General features: G+C 39.7%; 3 protein-coding genes across 3 annotated transcripts; 1 reads left to right on the forward strand and 2 right to left on the reverse strand.

Moving 5' to 3' along the window:
- Nucleotides 1-7,293: 7,293 nt before the first annotated feature.
- Nucleotides 7,294-16,476, forward strand: LOC104443119 (transcription factor MYB102). Its single transcript, XM_039310883.1, has 8 exons — nt 7,294-7,642; nt 7,777-7,906; nt 8,587-9,265; nt 13,885-14,001; nt 14,220-14,268; nt 14,688-14,967; nt 15,433-15,562; nt 16,154-16,476. Exons 1-8 carry the CDS (start codon nt 7,510-7,512, stop codon nt 16,229-16,231), a joined length of 1,596 nt encoding a protein of 531 aa, XP_039166817.1. The 5' UTR covers nt 7,294-7,509; the 3' UTR covers nt 16,232-16,476.
- A 269-nt stretch (nt 16,477-16,745) lies between these two features.
- Nucleotides 16,746-20,097, reverse strand: LOC104441721 (probable polygalacturonase). Its single transcript, XM_010054919.3, has 6 exons — nt 19,941-20,097; nt 19,447-19,782; nt 18,126-18,246; nt 17,864-18,038; nt 17,703-17,773; nt 16,746-17,618 (listed from the first exon to the last, which is right to left on the reverse strand). The coding sequence occupies exons 1-6, from the start codon at nt 19,974-19,976 to the stop codon at nt 16,909-16,911; spliced, it is 1,449 nt and encodes a 482-aa protein (XP_010053221.1). The 5' UTR covers nt 19,977-20,097; the 3' UTR covers nt 16,746-16,908.
- Nucleotides 20,098-26,242: 6,145 nt separating this feature from the next.
- Nucleotides 26,243-26,993, reverse strand: LOC104441722 (protein SPIRAL1-like 5). Its single transcript, XM_010054920.3, has 2 exons — nt 26,665-26,993; nt 26,243-26,582 (listed from the first exon to the last, which is right to left on the reverse strand). Exons 1-2 carry the CDS (start codon nt 26,932-26,934, stop codon nt 26,508-26,510), a joined length of 345 nt encoding a protein of 114 aa, XP_010053222.1. The 5' UTR covers nt 26,935-26,993; the 3' UTR covers nt 26,243-26,507.
- Between the last annotated feature and the right edge of the window lie 452 nt (nt 26,994-27,445).

Consider the following 27,445-nt stretch of genomic DNA (forward strand, 5'->3'; position numbering starts at 1 on the left):
ACCAAAGAGGGAGCTCGTCCATGTCCGTGAAGCTCTACTGCATGCCTGAGCTTCGTCAATGGCGACTCTCCTTTTTATCGTGTCGGGGGCTAAGGAAAAGTAAAGATCGGGGGACTCGGTCACTCAATCACAGGGCACGATGTGGAAAAAGGAGAGTAGAAATGTGACTTCCGTGTCACATAGGAGCAAGAACATCACACGGATTGGCATGCGATCGCGCTGTCCATTTTTAGCTTCAACATAATAAATGCCAATCAATTCGATCAACCCATCACACATGAATCAATCTTAATTCTTCCTGTCTTTTCCCAAACGTTAGAGGTGGAGGTGATGCCCTTCAACTTTCCGAACGATCGTTGTTATATCGTGTGATTTGTCTCGGACTTATCGAAGACCATAACGTGTTGCTACATGTCCAAAAAGCGGGGCAGAAATTTTCTGACAAAACCTAGTGGAGCGAATCGCACTTGCGCTACATGCATATGTAGTTGCGTCAAAGACACTACTGTAGGAAGTGATAGATTCCCTTGCCGCGTGAATTGGAGGTCTTCGCACGACGACTTTGGTGCCATTTTTTTTTTTCTTTTTTGGGGGGAGAGATTGGTGCCTTTTAAAAAGCTAGTTCCTATTCCACCAGACTAGCGAGCAACGTCCGAGGGCTTTTATTAAACGATGAGGGAGATCCATCAAGGCAAAATTACTTTGCATGCAATACGTAGAAGACATTGTTAGGTCGAATGATATGAATGTATTACGATCACTAGAATAATACCCATAAATAGAGATTACCAAGATGTACCTTTTCCATATTAAGGATGGATGACAAGGTTGTGACAATTGATTCACGACGTTGCTTTACAAATAATTCCTAAAATCAATGATGATCATTCAAATAAGCGGAACTTAAAGAGAGGATGTTTATTAACTCAGAAACCAAACACCCAAATTGCTATTCAATGTAATTATGTTTCTGTCATCACATCACTGATTCCCGTGTCGTCACTCGAAGGGCAGCAGCTAGAGCCGGCGACTTTATGTTAACGCATTTGATTTTAATTTCGACATGGGACCGCTTGAAGATATTTAGTAACGTTGTTTTTGGAAAGACAAATAGCATTCTACCACTTGTAATCAAGTCGTACAAGTGACGACCATAGTTGAATCCACTATGTATGATTAAGTCTCCGTTTCCAAAATTTCTGAAATAAGTATATTGTTGTAACTTTACACATAAGACATTAAAAGCACTCTCAACCTCACTTTTTCCATTTTCAAAAGAAAAATAAAATCAGACTTCAATTTCGTTTGTTTTGTGAAAAACTTTTTCTAGAAAATCAGCTGTCTTAAATTCAGCATTTAAATTGATTAAGAAAATGAATCAACAAAAAATCTTTTCCTAATTAACAAAAAATCTATGTTTAATTACAGGAAAATGACTTTCTTTTTTCAAAAATTAGAAATCATTTTTCAAAATATAACAAGACACCGCACTTGGACTAAAGACTTTGTGCTTGGGCACGGGAACCTCAATGCTCATTCCTTTTGCTCGGCCTTGATAGACTAGAAGCTGGACAAGAGAGGATCTATGCATGGGCACTAGGGTCTCGGGCCTTGCCTCCATGGACCTAGGCATCGAGTACTCAGGCACAAGCACTATTAGTGTCCGAGGCTCGACCTTGGTGGACCTTGCCTAAAAGCTAGGGAGCCCAAGTATGGGCATCATGGTCTCAAGCTCGACTTCTATGGACCTCAATGCCTCTATTTGATTTGTCAATTCCACGTGCCCATGTTACTAGTGCCCGAATTATTCACATTTTTTCAAAAAAATATAATAAAATTTTCTTTCCAAATGACGGAAAGTATTTTCCGGTTCCTTTTCAAGTTTCAACTAAAATAAAAAAAAAATATTATCAATTTTTTGGAAAATGAATTCATGGAATATATGTTCCGAATATATTAAATTTTCCACAAATGAACGAAGCCTCAATTCAATCGTAGAGCATATAATAACAAAATTCTTATTATAATTAACAATGCAATTGATGCCTTCCAAAATGGCGCAAGTAGTCGGATTACATATCCTCTCACTGCATATCCTTAGCCCTACTACTCTAAATGAAATTTTAATGCTGATTAGTTAAGTTTTAGTTGTAAAAGCATTGGTTCAACTTAGACTTGACACCATATCGGCCCGCTCAAGCCACATGTGCCCAGAGGACACTTTTGCGCGGGCTTGGACGAAGCTTATTACAAAGATTGGCCCGACCCGAGAATTTTATATATTTATTCTTATGGGTAACCTAGGATAACCAATTAGACACAATTGAAATGTCTGGTTAGGCTAGCTCGAATCTGCCCATTGATCGCCTCTAATTGAAACCTAGTGTTAATCATTGACTTGGAGGCTCGATGGCTTCGACATCCGGCCAAATGGGCAGGCTTGAGTATTAGGAATAGGCTTGCCTAGGCCCGATTAATAATAAAAGGATCAAGTTTCATGGGCCTAAGAAATGGCTCACTTAGGAGCTCCACCCAGCCCGACGACTAGACCCACACGTACCCTTTGCTTTCCATTTATATCTTCGATGCTTTCTACACCTTAGGGCCACCATTGGGCCTGACTTTACCATTTGGAATAAAATTTCCACGACCCACGAATCGACCTTGTCTAAACTACTCCTCGAGAGATCACCTTTAGTTCGACTCACCTAATCAATGTCGAACAAAATAAGTGAGTCCAAAATGTACCAATAAAATGTTTAGACATTATGGGGTCGACCAATTAACCAACAATAAACTGAGAGGATGAAGATCTGAGGCCTGATCTATCGGCATGCCAATTGAAGTCATGCTGTACATAGTTTTGGCGATATAAAGATCAAGCATACAATTGCAATCTACAGCACAATCCAATTTCATCATTCCGCCTTTTCTCAAAAGCAGAATTAGGTTAAAGTAATTAGCTAGATTCCACTTGTTACTCATAATCTCTCCTTTGAGATATTTCTGAGGCCAAACTTCCAAGGAAGGAAAATGGGGTCCAAGGATTTATGGTGGGGACGAGAAAGATCACCTCATATAAAGGGAAGCAAAAGAAAAAGGCGAAAGGGTCCATGTGAAGATTCATGGTGGGGTACAACTAAGGGGGAGGATTTAATCATTCTTAATCATGGTGATGTAGCACGGCATTATTAAATTAGATAGAGCACGGACAGCATAAGCAGGAGATCGTGAGGACCACAATTAATTCGATTTTAATTTAATGTAATCCCATTCGACAAGCTCACGAAGCAGTGACATTACATCCATGACTTAATCAGTTAACCAACCATGCTTTATAAGACCAAGTCCCCACAGCTTTTCTCCCTCATCGGCAATTAAAACTTCTTCCCTTCTCTCGATATATTTGTGTTTGTGGTAGGCCCGTTCCTGGCCACTCCCATTTGCTCCTCCTTAAAGTTAAGTTATAATGATAATCATCGAATCCCTCTCTTTAAAAGGGTCTCTTTATAAAATGATAATCGCATTACTTTCAAAGCTGGCTTGCGATTTATCCAAGCAAAAGTCACTTCTTGGATCTTCGCTATCATTGTGTGGTGGATGATTCACATCAATCAACAGACCCCATCGCTTTCGCCTCTCTCTCTCTCTCTCTCTCTCTCTCTCTCTCTCCATCCATTTTTGGAAAAGACATCTACGTATAGGCACGATTGATATGGCTTGAGGATGAGGGTTTCTTAGAAATACCTCCTGTTCCATGTCATGATGATTTGAGTAATTAAATAGGGTTGTGGTAATCTTTTTTGTGACTTTGGCACACATGCGCGCATATTATAAAAAAAGAATTTTGGTAGTTTTCGCATGTGTTGATGGTCATATACATGCTTTGTCATTGTGATCTGTGTCCGTGCCTAGGGTTTGAAAAGAGACAATTGGAAGATTGGTTTTCCGACATTGTGCCAGCCATTGAGTAAAATCTGGATTGTGGCTTTTCTATCTTTACAAATCCAGCTTATTCATAAAGAGAAATGCGTCGGTGCTTCCCAAATATCTCAAGACAAGCACCTAACTTCACCCCTAACAACCCAATTGCTTTCTTGTATAAGCCTGTAGGAGGTGGAAGATGTTTAAATTCAGATGAACCTAGTTTAAATTCAGATGAACCTCGAGTTCATGAGACTTGTGAATTTAATGTGTGAGTTCAAGTCAAGTATGTATTGCAACGCCGGATTTTAATGAATTTAAGAGTGCTACAGAGTTGAAAAAACGAAAAACTTAAGCGCTTAGCAATGGACATATGTGCGATTTTACTTCGATAGGTTCCTCAAGTGCTTCAGCCTTTGATGAAGGTTGGCTGCATGATGAGGCTATTTCTAAGCCAATAGATTATACTCTATACAAGAACTAAAAAGCTTTGGAACTTGAAGATCGGAGAAATTTACGTAGAGAAAGCTACTGATATTGCAACACAAGTATTTATAATTTTTATAAGCACTGCAATCCAGATCTAATTTGTCCACTTTGCACAAATCAACTCATTCATCAGGAGAGATGTATGACAGTTGTTTAATACCCGTCAGCAAATAATTTATCTTTTATTAGCGCATTAATCAGCAATAATGCGAGACCTCAAGAAATGAAGCGGGAGACTCCGTAACCATATTATCCAAAAATAAAAATAAGCATTTCAAAAGATAAATCAATACTAGGGCTGGCAATTGGCATTCTCATGTGATGCTTGCATCGATTATCCGTGTCATTAAAAATCGATGAAAACATGTCAAATTATGTTTTTTTTTTTAAAGAACGTGTCAAATTATGTTGTGTTGTATCTAACTCGAATATTTCTCAATAAATTGGTGTCATGCTTGAGTGGTGTTCTCATGTAATGTGTCAACATTTGTTAGTCTTAAATTAAACTTTGAGGTCTCCTCTTCCTAGGGTGGTTGTCACAACTTCTCACCTTCAAAGCAGCTATCAGGACCAAGTAAAAATGTATAGAGATGTTAGTTATAAATATTTGGAGTATAATAAAAATATTAGAGAATAAGCATGCTTATTAATGAATGGAATTATGTTATGGATACCACTAGATAGGATAAAATTGATATACATGAAACGATACGAAAGACTTTAATAGGAGTATCTTTAATATTTGTTTCCATAACAAGTATAAGAATTCCACCTATCAATATAGCAGTTGCAATTACTAAATTCGAAAAAAAATGAATGTCATGTGTGTGTAGACGATGTTGAATTTGAATTTTCATTAGACAAGCGTTCATCATCATTTAATACAAATCGGGTTAAAAGAAAATAACCAAAATTTCATTAATTCGTAACAAAATTCGTACCCAAGAAGCCAAAAAGCAAGTGGACATAACCCAGTATTGATGCTCTGGATTTAGTTGCTAAATCATCCTCCCAATTGAAAACTTTATCTTCATCTAAAATCAAGCAAGGTGAAAAAATAAAAATAAAAATTAAGAACATATCATATTGGAGGGGGTCGTCTCGAGACATGACGTAATCAACCAACCAATATGATTAAGTGACGTCAAACCATGCTACGTACGTAGGGGGAATTGGTGGGGGTGTTGTCGTCTCCTACCACCAAATGCGTTTATATCTTTTGAATCAAGCAATTAAAAGGACGTAATAAGTCAAAACTAATTGAAAGCAATAATAGACTAATTTTTTAGATATTCTAATCTACATCTTCCTTGAATGTTTGAAGCTTGCATTGTTGCCTAAGTCATCTGGTTTTTCTTCGTTTTTTTTTTTTTTTTTTTTTCGTTTTCTTCTTCATTGTTACATGAAGCTAATTTTAAATGTTGGCCACGAGGAAGAGGGTCATGCAATTTGAAGATGACTCTTTACGAGATCACCGGGTGGAATATTTGCGGGTGCAATTAAGAGAATTAATCATACATAGCTTATAGACATGCTTGGACTCCTATGAGAAGAAAGTAGTAGCAATTATTCTTTTTCAAGAAACACCTTTTTAATCATTGGTGTGTGCTTTGTTGGGTGAATTGAACCCATTTCGTCTTCAGGGCAAGGGGAATTAATTACTTTTTAATCTTATACTCTCGATGTGGATGACTTGTCTTTGACTGAATCTATTACTATAATTTTGTTTTGGGCTGTATGCCTTTTGTGATGAAAGCTGCCATTGTGCTGAGGTGTACTATAGCCGTGGATCTAAGAATGAGTTGACATCTAATAATTAGTTGACAAGTAACGGTATTCCGATCCACATTGATCGTTGATAAATTGAATTTGAGCAAATTTGATGTTTTCGAGCGATAAGTTATATCTTAGTTTTTATTTTGTAGTATTTAAAAATAACCAAAGTTAAACAAGAGATTTACTTTTAAAAGATAGAGTAAGAAAAGTTATAACCAAAGGATTTTCCAAATACCCTTCGAGCCGACATAGTTGACTCTTGTTATTTAGAAATACCAAAGAAACTGGAACTATAACACTGCATTCATAAAACGTGTGTAATATGTGTATTGAAAAGACAGAAAAATTTGCAAAAAGAGTTGCGGATGGTACCGCCAGTCAATGTTGCTTAGCACCGGGAAAAACCATCCGATCCCGCTAAACTCTAGAAGACCGTAACATAAGCATCATCATGGGTTATTATTGATATCTTGTTGCCGCAGCTGCCTTACAAATACAGAAGGCGATAGTTAAATATGGCGATATTCTCAATCAATAACACCTTGGTTTTTTTTTTTTTTTTCTGCTTTGATGAGGGCATCCCTCGATTTCTTCACAGATAGGTAAGGTCTCATTTGATAAGCAGCGGAGGCTGCATTTGATCATCCATATTCCGTTTGGTCGAATTTGGTGAGACAAGAAATTCCCTATTATGTACCTATGATCTTATTTCTAGAATGACCTAATATGAGCATGGATTATCCTAACGTCGTTTGGCGTGTTTGAAAGAACGGAAAAAAACAAGAAACAGACTTCAATAGAGAACTCTAGCGAGAGAGAGAGAGAGAGAGAGAGAGAGAGAGAGAGAGGGGCCGAGGTTCGTGAAACAACATGTAATGGCATGAGAGCCTGAATGACGTACGTGGAGTTTGTTACAATGATCCAAGTCTACGTAGAAAAAAGTGACCACACGGGGACACACTAAATCAGAAGGGGAATATAAGAGTTTGATGGCAGGTCGTTTTAGGGTTAGATGGAAACATGGACCCCACTCGAGAGCATTTCATCCGGTGCAAATGTCGGCTCTCACTTCCTCCCTGTACTTGTGTCTTGTCTCCCTGCCTCTCCCTCTCCCTCTCTCGTCGTTCTTTAAAACCCTACGCACAGGAGAGAGAAGAGAGAGTGAGTTGAGTTGAGTTGAGTTGAGTTGAGTTCATTTATATATAACCCCCTCATTTAATTCTGTGCAGACAAAATCCCAGCACACCTTCAGAGAGAGGGAGAGAGAAAGAGGGAGTGCGAAAGCTTTTAACAAAATTAAAGTTAGCAAGTATATTTAACATGGGTCACCACTCATGCTGCAACCAGCAAAAGGTGAAGAGAGGGCTTTGGTCTCCTGAGGAAGACGAGAAGCTCATCAGATACATCACCACTCATGGCTATGGCTGTTGGAGCGAAGTCCCTGAGAAAGCTGGTCAGTGTTTGCTCTCTCTCTCTCTCTCTCTCTCTCTCTCTCTCTCTCTCTCTCTCTCTCTCATGAATTTTTCTTCTCTAATGTTGGGCTTCATCAAACATGATTTATGGGTCTCGTCGTTCACCTTTTCTCAGGGCTTCAAAGATGTGGGAAGAGTTGTAGGTTGAGGTGGATAAATTATTTGAGGCCCGACATCAGGAGAGGCAGATTCACTCCTGAGGAGGAGAAGTTGATCATCAGCCTCCATGGGGTCGTAGGCAACAGGTTCATCGTTTTCCTTCATCAGCACCATCATATCATCATCTCTTAATTTCTAAGATTTCTATTCATTCGTTTCCAAACCATACATCAAATCAATGGAAAACAACCCCCCCAAAAAAAAAAGATTACAAACCCTAATATCGTCCTACCAAATTTACATCTCGAAATGCAAGCATATTGGCCTTTTGTTGGGAACCTTTCATGATTCTGGCGTTGTGTGTCATGGCTTTATTGCACGAGAGTCGAAATGGACAATTCTTTTCCTCATCACTATACAGTGGAGTCCTTGGAAACTTCCATGGAAATTGACTCGCCACTGAACTTTTTCAGTACAAGCTTTTAATTTAAGTTACCGTATTATATGTTGATTAAATACCTAGAAACAAGCTCAGAGTCAAATCTGGTCCTAGTAGCCCCTATCACCTGCATTGTATGGGAGGCGTTAGAAGGACATAGTCATAGGTTGAGACATAAGTTTCAGTCACATTTCGGCCCCACTAGTTACATTTTCTTCTCCCTTGTGATTCTAATGTACATATACAACGCCATTAAAAAATAATGAAAGAAATACAAGAAGAATTGAATTAGGTTGATTAGATAAGCAAACAAAAAAACACTTCATTATGATAGTTTATGGTTCTCTCTCGCTCCACATGTTTGATTGTGAAATGTTATCGATGCAGATGGGCTCATATTGCGAGCCACTTGCCTGGGAGAACAGACAACGAGATAAAAAATTACTGGAATTCATGGATCAAGAAGAAAATTCGAAAGCCTTCCCCAGCTTCTCTGACAAATGTTCCTCCCAGTACGTCTTCCGAGCACTCCCTTTTGAGCAACAGCTCAAATCAACTCAGCTGCGCAATGCCGGATTTAATGGCAGCGAAGATGCCCGTACAGGAAACCCTATTTTCTTCCCCTTGTCCTTTATTTATGTTCGATACTGCCTCGCTCGAAGGGCTTGCAGAGAGTAACGAACAACAAGAGCTTTTCACTGAAGCAGTCACGGTGAATTCCGCCGGCACCTGGAACTTAAATCACCAGCAATTCCACACCACACTTCTGCCACCTCCCCCGCCTTATACAAGTGGAAGCGCGGATGCTAATTATTTGCCACCATTGATAGAAAATGTAGAGAACATGTTGAATATCGGAGCACAATCTAGTAACATCGATGAGGAAGGAGATCGAATAGCCCTAGAATGCTTTCAGAGGCAGGAGTTGAACGAATGGGTCGAATCCCACCAGTGCCCAAATTTTCTCTTGTGGGATAATGTGGAAGGGCCTTTCGGCGGAGAAGACATTGTGCCGGCTTCATCAACTGCAGGAGCTTCTACTATGTCTTCCTTCCCTTCATCTCTCTAATCTCTCTCTCTCTCTCTCTCTCTCTCTCTCTCTCTCTCTCTCTCTGACGAAGAGTTCCCGAAAATGATGCTTGAGGCTTGAATTGAGTTTGGCTTTTGACTTTTGGTTATTCATTTTCTTCATTTCTTTCATGTTTGTTCAACTGAACTGAAGACGAATGTTTATGTAACTTGTGATTGATGAGGAAGGCATGCCACAAATGCATGCGATGTTTTGGACAATGAAAACAGAGAAGAATAAAAGCAACGCAACAGCGGCGGTTTGACCTTGATTTTGGTGAATGGTGGTTTTTTTATCTCATTCTTTGCGACTGGTTTTGGGTGGTGCTGAATACTAGCTTTGTTTTGCACTCAATTGATTTTGTCGATAGTATTAAACCTTTCGGCATGATTAAACCCCGTGGATACACACAACATATCAACATTTATCAATAACTAGTTATTTTATGTTAAAAAATCTAATTCAAAAAGACTCATTGAAATTCCATAAACAGACAATATGTGATATGAAACTACGTAAATTTTCTTGAAATTCCTATGCATGTAGTACTGTATGATATAGATTATGCAATCCTATAATGTTACAAGCGATCGACTCATAAGCTGTAATTTTTCGCGTTTGGTATTTCCTCTAGTTTGCAATAAGACTAAACCACATTTAATATGCTGAGGTCATCAGTCATCACCGTGCGGCACCTTCTCAATTGTGCATAACGATTACAGTCTTCACAGGATGAAAGCACAAGCAACTTCAAATAAGTAACTGTGTCTTACAGTAAGCTAGAAAATTTGTGTCGCCTTTGAGCAGCGTTATGTGTATATAACCCAAACATCAAATGTTTAATCGTCAGTATTGCACTCTACAGTTAATCATGTTCATGCTGCAATAAATTTCATCTGAATCAGACTCATGGGGATGGACAAGCCCGAACCTTCTTCAACGCCTTGAATTTGGCGGGCGCCTTGCGCAAACCCATGCAATCTAAGGGTAGGGATTGTTCCGTGCTCTCCACCCGAGCACCCCCTAATCATCACGGACATCTAAGTCTTGAGCTCTTTACGTACTCGGAGCAGAACCGTCATTTGTTCTGAACCATGATGAGCGAAAACTCCGAAAGAGTTCGTAAACTTAGGAACTTTCACATGTCATGGTTTCTCCACAGTTCACTGCTGTTCCATGATGTAGCAGAGGGGTTGGTTTCCTGGCTCCGGCAAGTATACGAAATGGAAATCTGCTGATAGCGACCCCGTGTTATTCAGACAGCAACTCCTAACTATGCAACTATTATCGGATTGTATGCTTGAAAGATAAGATAAGAATGTGTGGGAAGCACTCTTTTGAAGTATCCGGACACTTCTTGTCCACGAAATATTCCCTGCAAAGCATGCATTATTATTTGGGAAGCAGAAAAAAAACATGTCCTTTTCTCACGTTTCGATAGTGCCCAGATTTATAAATAGTTTCCAAGTTGTGTTTGTGAAGTAATGCGTATGTATTACTTGATGTGATCCCCAGATGCGACGTACGTCCCAAATATGAAAAAATTGGGGATTTGAACGAGAGAGACTCGGTTGCTCTCTTGCTTCTGTGTTACATTACAACACGGCAAATCCCTCCCTATGATATTTGAAATAATTTAAAATTTTATTATCTCATCACAAGTGACCTCATCGACACATAAGGTGATTCTGTTTTAACTTATTTTTATTGACCAGTAATTTTTCTTTTGGCAATAATTATCCTCTTAAATTTACTTAATATCCCATTAGTTCTATTAATATTATATCCATCAATTTTCAAAGGTTTTTAATGTTATTATGATATTTATTATTTTTCTGCAATGGTCGTATTTTAGAAAATTTATTCTTCCCTATTTTTTTTTTAATTTTACAAAAAAAAAAAATTGAGTGCAAAAAAAGAGATTCCCTTCAATATAGTCAGATGAAAATATGCTTTTACCCCTTAAAAGTCATTTACATTACACATGTTAATAATAATATAATAGCGGGCTTCACGGTTACAACAGAATGAAAATTTAGGAAAAATGTACCGGTTTAAGAGTTAAGAGGTAAACGTGTGCTAACAATTGCGGCAAAGTTTAGGAAATTGTTAAGACTACATTTGGTGGATGGAAGTAGCCTCGGATATGATAACTTATATCGTATATGGTGTTTAGAGTTACACGAACTTCAAGTATACCTAGATATAATCCGGATAAAAAATTCCCACATAGAGGGTGGGATGTAGTCCGATAGTATGAGGATTTTAAAAAATAAAATGAAAAGAAAAGAGAAAATTGTATAAAAAGTCATAAATTAATTGCACTTTTATTAATTCAGCCATAAACATTTTCTATTTAGCCAATTAAGTCTTAAGCCATTTGACAGTTTGCCAATATAGCCTCACCAGCTTGTGGCAAGACTTGCCTTTGCCAAAGGCCAACAAGGGCTACCTTGCCAACCTTGGAGCCCCGCTCGCCCTCCCAAATCAACGAGGTAGAGCCACTCCCAAAGTTAGGGAAGTTGACCCTTGTCGACCTCTAGCGAGGCTCAACCTTGCCAAATCTAGCGAGGGTGAGCCTTGCCTAGGATTGGCGAGATTGCCCTTGTTGGATCCCAACTAGGGCAACTGGCGAAGGAAAAAGAAAAGAAAAAAGACAATAAAGATTAAAAATTAAAAAAATTCATCCACATTAATATTGACTGTGTCATGTAAAATTGTCAATATTTATGTCAGTGATTTCAAACAAAATTTGACCAAATGAACTATATTAACAAATTTTCAAAAGATTTAAAATTCAATTGGCAAAATTTAAAATATTTATGATTGAATTGATAAAAGTGTAATAAATTTATGACTTTTTGGACAATTTTCTCGGAAGAAAAATGTGAGCTAAGAGAGAGGGGGAAAGACTCAATACAGAGAGAATTACATGCGAGCTTCTACCGTCGGAGAATGTTGAAGACTAACGCGCAACATCAGATCGAAGGTTGCCAACCTTAGAGGACCCTATATCTAGGGTTGCCTCAAATTGGGCCTCAAGCTCCTACGTTTGGAGATTGCGACCACCGTTCGAGGTCTGAACCGCGAGCTCGCCTCTCTCGAAACTGGTGCCTTTCTATCATTGTCGAAACTATTGAATATACACACAGAGTTTGCAAGAGATTCTGTCGTCCAATGGCGACAGTGACGCCCGTGCGTCTACCATTATCTTAATTCTGCTCTTTATTGCCTTCATTGGCATCTCCATTCTCACAATTGGGGGTGATACTAATTTTGGCCAACGTCAATCCTTCCTTTTCCATGTTCTTGTCTTGTTGAGTCATGTGTGTGTAGGAATTGGCTCAAGTTGAAATTTTTCTAATGTGGGCTTGTTGCTGAATTGAGGGTTTGGTTTGATTTGGGTCTTTTAATAGGTGACCTACATAGAGGCCATCACCTCTATGCAAAAGAGAGAGAGAGAGAGAGAGAGCAAGAAGGAAGAGGCCACGAAGGAAAAGAAAGGTAGGAAGAAGGGGAGAAGTAGGGCTGGTCCGAGACGGTTTGGCCAAAAGAATTATGAGGATGAGTATGATCGATGATTTGATAAGAAGGATGCCGAGATTTGCCTCTTGAGCGGTGCAGGCAAATAGTCATAGTCTCTTGGACTCTTTGAAGAACTAACCTTCCCGAGAGATGTCGTCGGTGTGCTATGTGAAGGCTAATAAGTGATTGACGGTGGTCAAGAGCAAGTAATTTCTTCTTGTTTCTCTGATCATCCTATATTCATATCCAAACATATACCAAGTACCATATAAGATATTACAAATCCCATTATTATCATTGTCTACCATTTTCTTAATTCTACTCTCCATCACCTTCATTAGCATCTCCATTCTCATAGTTGGGGGTGATACGAATTTTGGCTAACGTCGATCCTTCCTTTTTCATGTTCTTGTCTTGTTGAGTCATGTGTGTGTAAGAATTTGCTCAAGTTGAGATTTTTCTAACATGATCTTGTTGCTGAATTAGGGGGTTCGGTTTGATTTGGATCTTTGAATAGATAATCTACATAGAGGTGACAGACTCTTTGCAAGGGAGGGAGAGCGAGAAGTAAGAGGCCGCGAAGAAAAAGAAAGGTAGCACGAAGGGGAGAAACAGGGCTGGTCTAAGACAGTTTGGCTGAAAGAACTATGAAAAATGAGTAAGATTGATGATTTGATTAGAAGGATGCTGAGATCTGCCTCGTGAGTGATGCTGGCAAAAAGCCATGGTCTCTTGGACTCTTTGGAGAACTTACACCCGATTGATGTCATTAGAGTGCAGTGTGAAGACTAATAAGTAATCGATGATAATCGAAAGTTCAGACAGTTTTTTGTTGCATCTCTTATCATCCTATATCCATATTCAAACATATACCAAATATCTCCTCACAAATCCCATTATTATCATATTTAACTCATATCTTATTCAACAAAAAAAATTTCAGATGATCAAAATGCAATCTAAGTAATACCCAAAAAGAAATTAAAAAGAAAAACTCCATAGAACTAAGGAAGCCCGGATGGACAATACCCATACTACCCCTCACCCTAAAACCCCCACCGGACCTATCGATTTCCTTCCCTTGATAACTAATCTCTAGGGTTTTTTCCTGCAATAGCTGCACCTGTTTCTGCGGCATAGCTCTTGGGTTTTCGCTCGTTGCTGCCGTCGCTTCCTGTGTACACCGTGCTCTGCTCATCGCCAACATGGTACTCTCTATCTAACCTTATTTCTGTGGATAACATGTGAAGGGATTCCTGGGTTTTGTGGGTTTTGTTGAATTGAAGTGTTGTTTCTGATTTGGGGAGCTCCATGGATTTACAGAACATCAGATTGCTCTTCCCCACCTGTTTTCTTGGCTTCTTAGGATGAATTGGGAAATCTCACTTGTTTGTTTTTTGTCGTCCTTTCGTGAATTTCTTTTCAGATTATTCCTGAGAAGAACCGCCGTGAGATCTCGAAGTACCTCTTCCAAGGTACGTTGGACATGGGCATGTGGTTATTTTGTGAGTACGATGATGTCTGCTGAGCATCCCACGCCGTCGTCATTCGTTTGTGATGCGTGGATCTTGCTTTCCGTTGAGATTTGCTTGTTTTGTAGTCGTGGTGTGATCCTATATGCATTTACCCGTTCTCGGCTCCATAGTTGCAACTCCTTTCTGATTAGCGGATGAAGGCTGGCCTCCTAATTAGCGTTTATCTGGATCTCATAGTTATGCATTTTGTGTGGATATATATGTACGTGGCGATTAGATTCGTGGGTTTGTCTAGGGTGCATGATTGTTCGTATGATATTGGAATTGGGTTTCTGATTAGTCCTTTCATAAGTGGATTTCACATCTTGATGGGCTCCTTTTCTTTTATTTTTTATTTTTATTTTTTTTTTCCATTTCAGAGGGAGTTTGCTTTGCGAAGAAGGACTACAATCTCGCAAAGCACCCGGAAATAGATGTCCCAAACCTGCAGGTGATAAAGCTTATGCAGAGCTTCAAATCAAAGGAGTATGTGACGGAGACGTTTGCTTGGATGCACTATTATTGGTATCTCACCAATGACGGGATTGAGTTTCTGAGAACCTACCTCAACCTCCCTTCTGAAATTGTCCCTGCCACCCTGAAGAAACAAGCTAAGCCACTTGGTCGGCCCTTGGGTGGTCCACCTGGTGATCGTCCCCGGTATGTATACTACACAGTAAAGTTGTTAATATAACCTTTCATTAGTTTTGTCACTAAGGGGTTGATGGTGGACACTTAGAAACTATAGTACTATAACCAAATATATTCGAGGGAAAGTTGGTGTGGTTTTCATTGATAACAAGGCAGTTTCATAAGGTCGTTTTGGACAAATGACTTGACTCCCTTTAGATGTTCAGCTACGAAGATATGACGTTAGAATGGAAATGTAGGGTTGAAGGATCTATTTTGCTGCCCAGTTAACAGAAGAAGGCTTAGTGATTGTTATTGTTGTCAGGAAGTTGTATGTATAGTCACGCCTTTGGTTATCAGATTTCTGCATCTGTGGTTTCTCTAGAATCCTTGGCCAATCGGCCTTCTGTAAAGAGTGAACTGTGAACTCTGCTCCATAAGTTTCACATAATGAGATTTGCTTACTCTGCTTCATTTCTTGCTGATTGATAACAGTGGCCCACCAAGATTTGAGGGAGAAAGACGATTTGGTGACCGTGAAGGTTATCGTGGAGGTCCTAGAGGACCTGGTGGTGAGTTCGGTGACAAGGGTGGAGCACCTGCTGACTACCGCCCTTCATTTGGGGTGAGATATTTCTTAAAGGCAACAATGAGATATTGCTTTTTCAGATTTCACATGTTATTATTACCCGAACCATGGTCCTCCTTGCGGATTTTTGTTATTTATTATATGAGCTTGGCTAGGACTCTTAATGACGTAGATCTGCCGAATTCTTTTTGTGATAATATCTTTAGCCCATTGAGATTGTATGATGATATTCTGTGTCCCCTCGTTTTATTACATTGATAGTACATGCAAAAGAGGTTGCCTTTGGACTGTGATTCTCTTGCCAGACTTTATTTGTCCATGTAATGTAATTAGGTTTGATGGGCTATATATTTAATTAATATTTCTCTGGCAAGTATTTTTGAAAGTGAACAACAAAACATGCACACTTTATACTAGATCTTGTGGTTTTGGCACACTATTGCCAACAGGACTGCAGACTTTCCCCTGTTTGTTCTGCTTTCATCATTTTGTTGTTAAGATGGGAACTCACGAATGATCGTTTTTATTAGGAGGAAGTAATAGCATTTTTACAAGTTAGGTATTTGTCTTCTATGTTGCCCATCCATGGAGAAACTTATGTCTTTTATATTTTATTTGAAATTTCAGGGACCTGGTGGAAGACCAGGCTTCGGCCGTGGAGGTGGTGGATATGGTGCTGCATCAGCTAGCTCAGATTTGGCTTGAATGGTTGACAAGATTAATAGCCATGAATTTTGTAGGGCGGTAATAGGAAGGGTGACTGAGTCAATGGGGTTGTTTTTCCTTATAGTTTCAAATTAGGTGTCTTTCAAGAGATTTTATACTTCTGTCCTTTATGCTACTATACCAGCTCAGCCAAGATTGTCTTTATATAATCGTTGTTAACATCGTGTTTGTGACAAAGAAGTTAATAATTTATCCTGTTCGGTGCAGAAGTAGAAAATTCATCATGCTGCATAATTTTCTTTTAGCTTAGGCTCTCTCTGGCTTTTTACCGTCTTGTGATATTATCAGTGTTTAAGTTCTTGATCTCTTACTTCGTGACCGAGGAACCCAACTTACTGACAAGTTTTTAGCTGTCATGCCTACATTATAAGTGATAGTTTGTGTCTATCTTGTGTCATTGTTAAATTAGCTGAAGTCTTTGATTGATATGACGGACGTTCAATCATCGAATTCATGTTTTGTTAGACAAACACGGGAGCACGTTCACAAGAGATTGGACTTGGACTTGCAGTTCTGTAATTTGATATAGCATTGTGAGATGCAGGAGCTTTGATCCTCTAGCGAGGTTATGAACATTTTAGTAATGAGTTCATATCTTTTTAAAGTGTGATCAATAGAAAGGCATAAATTCCACACAAAATGGATAATCTCTACTGTCACCAGTGCTTCCTTTCGTAAGAGCACACTTGAGCTTCAACCTCATCAATGGACAGTCTATCCTCCGGAAAATTACAAGCCGGAAGCTTCTCCGGCCCCTGATTAGGCAATGCATTGCATGGCGGAGGCACCACGCTGCTGGAAATTCCGCTGATGTCAGTGCAGTTCCACTGGAGTTTCTTCGGCTTCTGCGCCAAACCAATCGTCACATTCGATATACAAATCCCTGTGAATGGGTCCCCTGCGATCCCCTCCAGCCGAGCTGCCATCGTGACATTCTCAGCAACCATGTCGCGGTAGTTGATGTTCTGAATTAGTGGAAGCGCATTAGGATCGTAGTTGTTGTCGGCGTGTGAGCCATAGTTTCCCGTCATCCAAAAGACCCACTTCATGGTTCTCATGGTCATTCCTTTCACATATATGTCCTTCACATACCCACCTCTTCCGATGGCTGTCTTGATTCTCACTCCAGACTCCGAATTGATTGCCAGGATATCTTCTGCCCTGACGTCTTCGATCCCTCCTGACATTTCGCTCCCCAAAGCGATCACTGCGCTGGTCGGGGAAATGCACGTGAGCCGTCTGATCACAAGCTGCTTCGTCGGCATCCCGTATGCGATGCCATACTCGTCCCAACCGCTCTTGACGGCGACACAGTCGTCCCCGGACACTATGTAACAGTCTTCTATTTTGGTGTTCGTGCAGGAGTCTGCATTGTATGCAAACGGTTTCGGTGTCAGTGAAATGATGATTGTGAATGCTAATGACTTCTTCCCAATTTTCAAATGCTTACCTGGGTTGATCCCGTCGGTGTTCGGCGAATTTGTTGGGGCAAGGATGGTGATGCCTTGAACAATCACATTGCTGCGCATCGCATTGCAAATAACAGATCAGCAAAATTACGAGTTTTAGTTTGACAAATACCAGAGTGACTGACGGTTTACAAGAGAGAACCTGCTATAGACAGGGTGAACATTCCATGATGGAGAGTTGAGCAAAGTAAGATTGGAGATCTGAACTTTATCAGAGTACATGATCTCGATGAGGTAAGGCCTTGTGTAATTGAGCTTTCCACCGCGAAACTTCTGCCACCAGAGCTCACCCTGACCATCGATCGTGCCATTATCCCCTAACCAAAGGGAAGCGGGTCAGACAAACTATAGCGCGTCATGTTAGGAATGATCATCTGACAAGAGGTCTATGTTCCGTTTTGTACCCGTAATTACGATGTCGGTGAGATTGGTTCCGAATAGCAGACTCCCATACCTTCCGCCTACTGCGTCCCTTCCTCGCCCGTAGGACGGCAGTGGATCTATCAGCGGCCAATCGCTTTCATCCTACATGACCAGGAAAACGTCCAATGAGCTACAGAGCAATACAACCCCAAGACTGATCTCGGTCAAACTACCGATGGTCTTTCACTTTCTTATGAGTTCATTATAGGACATTACTGTTTGCAGGCAAAATCGACGGGCTAATCAGTAGAAGTGCTTCCCTTAATAAAGACATCAAACCCTATTCATGCTCTCTCCAATGTAACTCGCTGCGTGAAGATAGAGCGGTTCGCGCTCGACCCAAATGAAAGCATCAATGTTCAATAGTCTTCAGATTCCTTAACCTTGATTTGGACTGTGAATCACATCACATGGCAACAGAAAGGGACAGGATCATTTGTGTGTGGCTGAGAAGACCTAGCGGTCTGCGCTTGACCCACATGACACAATCAATATTCTATAGTCTTCCTATTCCTTAACTTTTGATTTGGACTGCGAGCTCAGCAGCTGGGCAAAGAGCGAAAAAAGCCAAAACAACTTTTCGCATGGCCAGACAAGGGACAGGAACACTTGTGTGTGGCTTGAGAATAAAAAACCAACCCGTGAACTAATTTTCAATATTTAATTACAATAGGATTCTGGTTTGTGGAAGTTCGGCAGCATCCAATTGCTGCACTTTTTTGAGTCACGGAAGAAGAATGTAAAAGTGCTTATGGGGTCTTGCCTAAATTTCATCCCTACTTGGATGGTCCATGTCCACTCAAACACGTTTCCAACTTCTTGCACGCCTAGCCTTTACCGGCATTTTCAGCCTTTTCTGCGTTCACCTACTGTTTCATTCTTTTCTACTGTGTTATTTAGAACTTAATATCGGAGAGGGAAAATTAAGATCTATAACAATTTCTTTTTCTTTCTTTTTTCCGTCATGATCAATTTGTTTAAAGTAATGTTAGCACCGGCAACCGCTGAAGTTAAAGCAACAAAATTGGTGAAGTTCAGATAGGTTGTAAGCAAATTCATCAATGCTCAACTTTGCCGTCACATGACCCGAGTAATGAAATGACCCATGTAGCATCTTTAGTTATACTTCATTTAAGTACCATCAAACATTCCGCTCTATTGGGATGATGATGACGATGATATTGATAATAGCAAAAACTCGGATTTGTTCGTGATTATAATATAAAAATCCCTATCCTAAGAACATGAAAACTCCAATCAATTTTCGTTCAAGAATTTTGGTCGGCGAGAGAGTTTTCTGACCTGAGAAGCAAGAAGAACAGCATCTCTATGGAGATAGAGAGTGAAATGGCTGGTGAGGTTGAAGCTCCCGGTCAACCATCTTCCTGGAGGGACAAAAAGCTGAGACCCACCCTGGGCCTCGTACTGGCTCAGGTAATTGACGGCAGCCTGAAAGGCCATGGTGTTCAGCGTGATCCCATCTCCGACTCCTCCAAACTCTGTCACCGAGGCGCTGTATGCTCTGCAACTTATGGCGCTGTAGCGGATTATGTCCGAGTGTCTTTTCCTTCTGCACTCGGCTCCAGTGGCGAACAACATCACCACAAGAATCACAATCGCTAGCGCTCTCTTCAGACCCTGAAACGTGTGACGGATCATGTTAGGCCCGAGAAACAATCGATGGGTTCTGAGCCAAGAAACCAGATTGTTATAGATTGCTCTGTTTTGTGCCTGCTGGAATTTTATGTGTTGAAGCAAATTGTAGGTGAGAAAGAATTTGATATGAGATGGTTTACCTCAACTTTTGCGCAGGGGTTCGGCAGAAGCTCCATTTTCACGGAGGAGGGCAGGTTCAAGATTAGTACTGGTTTGTGCTTTGAATATTTTCATGTGAACTCGTGAGCACGACGTTTATATAGAGGAGCAGCAGATGACGAGGACACAGGTATTTTCGAAAAACCGCCTCTTGCTTGTGTCATGAATGGGGACAAGAAGGAAATTCCTACGTCATATTTTATAATTTCCCTTTTGGTCGTGAGAGAAACCATTTGATTTTTTTCTGCTGCAAATTGTTTAAGAATTTTTTTCTGTTTTATTCGGGGGACACCTTTCTTTTTGGGTCGGCATGAACGCCTTCCTAAGCGCAGAGAATAAACAGAGGAGTTGGTAAAGATTCGTCGGTTCAATCTCTCAAGCTTTCTTTGAAAAAAAGAAAGAGAAAATATGGAAGAAAACAGAGGGCGGGCGCTGGTTGAGCGGAGTGACTTTTCAGAGAAACATCCCCAAATTTGTGAGATGGAAATGGGACAAAGCAAAGACGATTCCAGAGGAGCATTCCACCTTAGAATTTGCGAAATCCGGGGTCATGTGCAACTCCATTTGTGCACATCCAAATAAGGAAATCCTTTCTAGGACGCCCTTTTCTTTCCTATGATTGAAAGATCATAGGATCAGTGAGACTAGCTTACGGACTCGAGGTCTGTGTTTTAATTGCACGTTTTCACCGCCCGGTCCATTCTCCATGATAGCTATGTCTACCAGCTCAGTTTTGAAAGCACAGTCATGGTAATGGAGAATGCACGTGGGGGGTTTCGTCACGGATTACACAGTATGAGCTCAGGGAGATACAAATCATGGCAACCCTTGTATATGCGTGTGTGCATCTCTATATCGATGCGTGTACAGGCTTGTCCACATGCTGATCATCCACATGGCTTGATGACGGGCAATCATGGAGCGATAGTTTCCTAAGTAATCCGATTCTTTAGACTAGTCGAACTACATGGTAAAATATGTGCACGAATGATGTTCGAGGACATGTTGGTCAAGCTCGAATTATTATTATTATTATTATTATTATTTTGGGTCAGAACAAATTAGAATTTAAGGGTTTCAAGTTTGGAAACTCTAAAAGAGAGAGACAAAAGTAAACAAGTTGGATGAGGGACAAAAGATCTGCCAATTAAAATGAGTGAGTGGATGCTTGAAGATAAGATATCCCAAGGACCAAGATCCAATTTATAGATAGTGCAATGTGCACTAGAGAGTAATATAATAAAAAAAAATGAGGAAATCAATAATTATATTGCCAATGAAGGATATAATACAAAATCAGGTTTGAGATATCCTCCAGTGACCAGGTTCATGTTTGATTGTCAAGACTAAACAAGCTATTAATCATCCTGTCATTCAAGATTATCAATCGATCTACATCTATAAAGTCGAGCAACACATAACAAAGGACGCTTCTTCATTGAATCAATATTTTCATTATCTCGGAGTTCAAATTTGGGGAAATGCTACATATACTAGGAAGTTCCATTATAACCATCTTAAGAATAGACGTGACAAGATTTGGTGGGTATTCAGACAGGTAGGACCCATGAATTGAATGATTGACTTCTTTAACCCAATAGATAATTGCCACGCCACCTAATAATTAAGTTCCGATAAGGTTTCTCATCGTATGCAGTTTTGCTATTGATTTTGAGCCATGAACCCCTTGCACTTCTTTGATCTCTCTCTCTCTCTCTCTCGCTCGCTCGAAGAGGGAGCAAGGACCTAGGCGATGTCGAATGTAGGGTGGGCGTCGAAAAAGGATTTACTCTTATGTCATTCAAGTTGCTTCGCCCAACACTAGGCATCATTTTAATCTTTACAACTTTTGATCTGTATCGAAACCTATGAGATTCTGTCTCTCCCTCTCTGAGTTTTAGCTTTTCCTTGCTTCATCGGCTTTTTGAATTGGAGGGATTTGACCTAGATCTTTTCTCCCCTCCCTCTTTAATTGATTTTCCTTTTATTTTCTCTTGTTTTTTGCTATATTCTGCTCTCTTGATCTTGTAAATTCGGGAGCTTTTATCTTCTGATCTAGTTCTAGGTCTAGGAATTTTAATGAATAAGTACTCCACCACTAGTGCCGATGATGTTCACAATAGTTTCAATATCATATTTGTGTCCATTCAACGTGTATATATATATTTCATTTTAATAGAAGTTGTGGCAATTCACACTTGCTAAAGGGCTTCCTCTCCCAAGTGTTTAATCGGAACTTGTTCAACATATTTTTGTCGCTTGCATATGATGATGGTGTTAGGGATGCTAAACTTAAGCGCACACCATCGAAAGGCAAAACCGTGATAATAGTTGGAGATCTTGTCGTGTGCTCATCACTGATTTTGATGTGTGAGTCCGTGATCAACCGTCAATCATTTTACTTAGATGTGGTCACAAATCTATTCTCGAATGATAAACGTGTGCTCACCTCTACTAATCTGCTATGATGAAATACCTCGATTTATGGATTTTTGTTTATTTTGCAGCTTTATGGGCTTGCTTTATTGTAGTGATTTCTGAGATTTTTTTTTTTTTATAGATCTTTTCATGCATTATTTTTGTAATGAATGAAATTTTTCTTTGATTTAAATTATATATAAACAGAACGCTATCGTTTTCAGTCCAACCTTGTGAATCATTCCTATGTATTTAGACATATTTTCTCCTCACTGAAAAGGGGGTCACGAGCACCCCAAATGGTTGATCAGGACATGGGAGGGCGATGGAGGGTGGGGTCTCTATTCTATCACAGCACATCGTCGACACACGGATGTCATTTGCCTCCTCGTGAGCCAATTTTGTATTTTTGGGTTGCTCGTTTGGCCCCATTTTCATGGACAAATCTTCACGGGACCGGAACTATCTTGCTATTCTTATGCGAGCACGCGACTTTGCTTTATCACCGAGTCATCCAAGGGATCGAACATATGTTTACGTAAAGCTACCTCATCCCATTACCCAGGCAAATCATAAATATGTATGTGCCTTTCGTGTTGCTTTAACGAGTATGGTCCTTCTAAGTATATGCACTTCCAGAAAAGAGAGAGCACCAGCTACAAGCAATATATTTGGGTGTTATCAAGGTGAAACCGATTCATAGGACAAAATTTGGAATTTTTGTGTTGTTAGAAAAAAAACATTTATCAGCTCGTCTTGTTGGACAAAGCACTATAATCCGGAAGATGATTAATTAACATAGAGATACGAAGTGGCCGCGGCATGTCAAATATGTGCAAATGGGTCGAGCATTATTTGACCGTAAAGTGTTTGGCTTTCTTAGAGAAAATTGTCAATTGACTTGTCCGCGTTCATTGTTTATGCCGTACACTGTTCCTATTTTTCAACACGTGCTCGCTAAGACACGCCTTCAAAGATTACGGTCGAAGTATGACCTTGTCCTATTTTTATGAAACATGTGCTTCTCTGGTGTATTAATCCCTCTAGATGAGTCTTTCAGGCCTAACTTGTTCAACTTTGGCGGATATAGAGAGCCATAGTATGCGGGAGAAGTCCAAGCCCTAAGGGCATCAAAAATCAAGCTTGCCCACCAACTCTAAGGATTGTTCAAGCAATATGCGGGGTCTTGTTGGTTTGAGTATAAAATGGAATACCTATACTTGCGGATTCTCTTTTGGATTAACTCCAAGGATTGTGTATATAAACTATTTCGTTTCTAATGATACATTCTAATCGATAATACAGATGCCAAACGATATGGTCGGGATGGGGATGCAACATCCTGTGATCACTAATCTAGTGCTCAAAGTGCCCTGAACACTCCATGTTAGCCAAAAATGAATCGGATTGTAGAATAGATCTTAACTTCTCATATTTTTCTGCTTTCTGGTCTTAGTGCTTTCTTTCTTATTGGATCTAAATGACTTGCACACTCCAAAGCCCATAGCTTCTTTTGGGATTTCATTGGGCCTAAGATGCTGTCGTTCTAAAGGAAAAAAATAGAATTAGAGTACATAAGGCGATACGTCAAAATCTGAAAATTATAAGTAGGAATTTGAACTTTCAACCATAATTACTGATTTTTTCTGATTTAGTTCTTTCATTGCATATGATGGTATCAATTTCACTTGTCATTTTTACGAAGGATAGTAGATTGCAGCTAATGTGGGAAGAAGGAATTGGCTTAATGGATCCAATCATCATCAAGACTCGTGAAAATCTTTGATTCTACCCTTTAAATATCATTTGCAATATAGCATGCTATATTCAACTTGACACATATTTTGAAAGTACTAATCTCATCATTTATATGTTTATGTTCATGTCAATATATTTAAAGTATCATAACTGAATAATCCATTAACTCATTTTTTTCAATTTATATGTGATATGCTATTTTCTATCTGTTTATTTCCCTCTTTTTATGTAAACTCTGAAAGTTCATCTTGTGTTGCATTTTGATTGTATCCTCAGAAATGTCAAAAACATTTTAAGTTAAAATCAGTGGAAACATAAGCCCAGTGTTGTCAGAGCTCAAAACACCTTGTGTTCGATCTTAACATAGACAACATATGGAAGTACAACAATTTCAACATCCTCAATTTATGTATCCAATCCCTTTTCCATCCTCTACCTCTTAAATCAAAAGTTTGCACTAGGCATTTTGCTAATTGACTTAACATAGCAATTTTGCTAATATAAGTTAAAATCTACTGCAAAAATGAGACCTCACGCCCGCTTTAGTCTCTTTCCCGCTTAAAGAATCAGCAAGATTAAAGCTCACACTTATAGGGGAGGAAGATTGAGACATGAAGAGCATACCATGCGAAAGAGCGGAAGTCTAGGGAAGTCTAGAAGATTTCCCCTTTTGCAAAACTAGGGTCGAATGTTGGCCAACCTGCGCACGCCAAGGCGAAGTGGGATACGGTCCCTGCTCGGGGCCCATGTCTTTATGGGTAAATTCAACTGAGCAAAAGGACTAGAAATTTGTCAGACTTAAACTCACGGTCACAGAAGATGGGGGCTAGGAACACGGAGAGCTCAGGACGGCCTACTCTTTAGGGTTTTCTTGGTGAGCGGTATAATGCCCGCACAGTTTTACCCCGACGGTACATCGTGCATTTTGACAAGAGAAAATGCAAGGAAGTAGTGCGCATCATATTCCCGCATGTATGTACTCACACAAGCGGGCATTACATCAACTACCAGTGCCGGTGTGTGTTTTGATAGAGAGAGAGAGAGAGAGAGAGATGCACGTCTGGAATTAGAAGATGACCGCCAACTGCTAGTATGCTAGTGTATATTAATGCCCACATAAAAATAAAAAATAAAAGCGAAACAACCGCCTACAGGTACTGTACACTGTGGTTTTTATCTTCTCTTTCATTCATCTCTCCAATATGGTAAAGAAGGAAGCTTGGAGTCCTTTAGAGTAAAGAAATCACCAGATTGTCAAGATAATTAACCACCAGATGGACAGAAGCAGTATGAAATGAGATGAAACTGAAAATCTTACATAGGGCCAAAGCAATGAAGGAAAGGTTCATATAGAGATGAGTATGTAGAAGAGAGAAGGAGCGCTCGCAGAGGGAAGTTCCATGCAACGCTTGGTACTTATTGAGCTTCTCATTTTTCATGAGAAGCAAAAGAATGGTGATAATCTTGCTGAAATTTCTATTGACTCGAGAATGAATTAGGATTCTTGAAGGTACCCAGAAAAAGAATAAACTTAAGAAGAAGAAGGAAAGTAACAACTGGGTTGTGATTATTCCTGTCTGCCAACAGCAGATTTAAATATATCAAATGAAGCATGAAACCAAGAACTATCGGCACCCATGAACGAATCTCCAAAATCCAAAGTGCAATATTTTATGCATGACCATGAAGTAGTACACTAAAAATTCATCAGCTAGCATACAATTTTATTACCTTGACATAAATCCGATACTTTATTTTATTTTTTGTGCATTAGGACTTTGAGATGAAGGATCGATGGAGCCAAACGTTAGATGAAACCCATCTTTTAAGACAGGAAAATGATCTAATGACCACGATTATTCAAATGAGGTATGTTTGCCTTCTTGAATTAAAAACTGAAAGGTGGGGCACCCAAACTTAGTTTAGTTAAAGATGAGTGGCCTTAAAGAGAATACCAATTGGATGTATATCAATATTCAGACACAATCATGCAATCTTACACCCAAACTCAGTTTAAGATGAGTGGTCTAAAAGAGAACGCCAATTCGAATAAGAAATGGCAAGTGTCGCTTTAAAATTTCTAAATTGGGAATTTGGAAAGAAAACGTACCATAAAGGGAAACAACTCTTTGCATATCAAGATTCAGACACAATCATGCAATCTTACACCCACCATAGACTGAAGTGGTGAGCTACACAGGACAAAGCCAAATCATAGTAACAACAAGCTGAAACACCACATAAACAATCCACTCCTTACACTCAAATCCAACCCTTAAAGTTGCAAGATCCCCTTTTTGGATTGTGTGGTTTATTACAGAAATCAAAATACAACACTTACTATGTATTTCGGTTAAGGGATTGAGCATCAGTCACTTATCTCCAAATAAGTACCCAAGAGATGAATCTCCTCCCGGAACTGATTTGACCTGGGTCGATGGACGCTCCTGTAAGTAACTTCTTAAGAATGAGAAGAAGATATACATGAACTTGGGGCAGTACACAGTTGGACAAGAGAAAATCACTTACGGTGATGAAGTTCCCCGAGTTTTGGCCTTGAGCTCTGTGGTAATTGTTGGAAATGTTTGGCTTTCGATCATCAGAAGGAGAACGGCTGTCTTCATTCTTCTCTGCGATTTTATCAACGCGATGTGGTGGTGCGTTGGTCATGATCGTGTCAATTCCATACGGTGGTGGGTTTGCAGTCCGTGGAGTTGGAGGTGGAGGTGTTTGCTCGTCGGATCCGAAAAGGTAGCCTAGGGAACTTTGCCCTCCGCCATAGCTACTCCCTCTACTCATGGTCACCCTTTCAGATCTATTCTGCAAGTTTTATAGAACCAAAATGGAAGGTGGGGTGAAACCCTAATATATATATATATATATATATATAGACGGATTTAGAGTGGGTTTTCAAATTTTCTTTTTGGTATATAAATGTAATTATGTGTGTGCCCTTTTGGTAGTTGAGGAAAATGCAAGCTTCCGCTCTCATCTCTAATCTATTAGAGCAACAAAATGACATATTATCTACTGATTTACATCAGTAGAAGAGAACAACTAGCTAAACTTGTTAGGGCAAAAGCGCATATTTGTTGAGAGAAAGGGAGAAATTCTCTTATTGGTGATTTTCTTAGCAAGTTCTGTTCGTGCAGATCTTAATACGGTCAGAGATTGCGACGGATATGTATAGACACTAGTTTTTCTCTTCATGAGTGTATACGGATTGAGAACTGACCTCAATTTGATTGCAGCGAAGAGTTTTCCCTTTTTCCACTTGTATATTATATGCTGGAAAATATGATTTGCCTTC

Source organism: Eucalyptus grandis, chromosome 4 (assembly GCF_016545825.1).
Source record: "Eucalyptus grandis isolate ANBG69807.140 chromosome 4, ASM1654582v1, whole genome shotgun sequence".
Lineage (NCBI taxonomy): Eukaryota > Viridiplantae > Streptophyta > Magnoliopsida > Myrtales > Myrtaceae > Eucalyptus > Eucalyptus grandis.

Coding starts and splice junctions, on each gene's coding strand:
- LOC104441721 (XM_010054919.3), bottom strand. CDS start 19,976: ATGGAGCTTCTGCCGAACCCCTGCGCAAAAGTTGAG. Junction 17,774..17,863: donor GTTCACCCTGTCTATAGCAG/GTTCTCTCTTGT, acceptor TGCGATGCGCAG/CAATGTGATTGTTCAAGGCA. Junction 17,619..17,702: donor CACCGACGGGATCAACCCAG/GTAAGCATTTGA, acceptor CATACAATGCAG/ACTCCTGCACGAACACCAAA.
- LOC104443119 (XM_039310883.1), top strand. CDS start 7,510: ATGGGTCACCACTCATGCTGCAACCAGCAAAAGGTGAAGAGAGGGCTT. Junction 14,002..14,219: donor CTCTGCTCATCGCCAACATG/GTACTCTCTATC, acceptor ATTTCTTTTCAG/ATTATTCCTGAGAAGAACCG. Junction 14,968..15,432: donor CCACCTGGTGATCGTCCCCG/GTATGTATACTA, acceptor GATTGATAACAG/TGGCCCACCAAGATTTGAGG.
- LOC104441722 (XM_010054920.3), bottom strand. CDS start 26,934: ATGAGTAGAGGGAGTAGCTATGGCGGAGGGCAAAGTTCCCTAGGCTAC. Junction 26,583..26,664: donor ACTCGGGGAACTTCATCACC/GTAAGTGATTTT, acceptor AGTTACTTACAG/GAGCGTCCATCGACCCAGGT.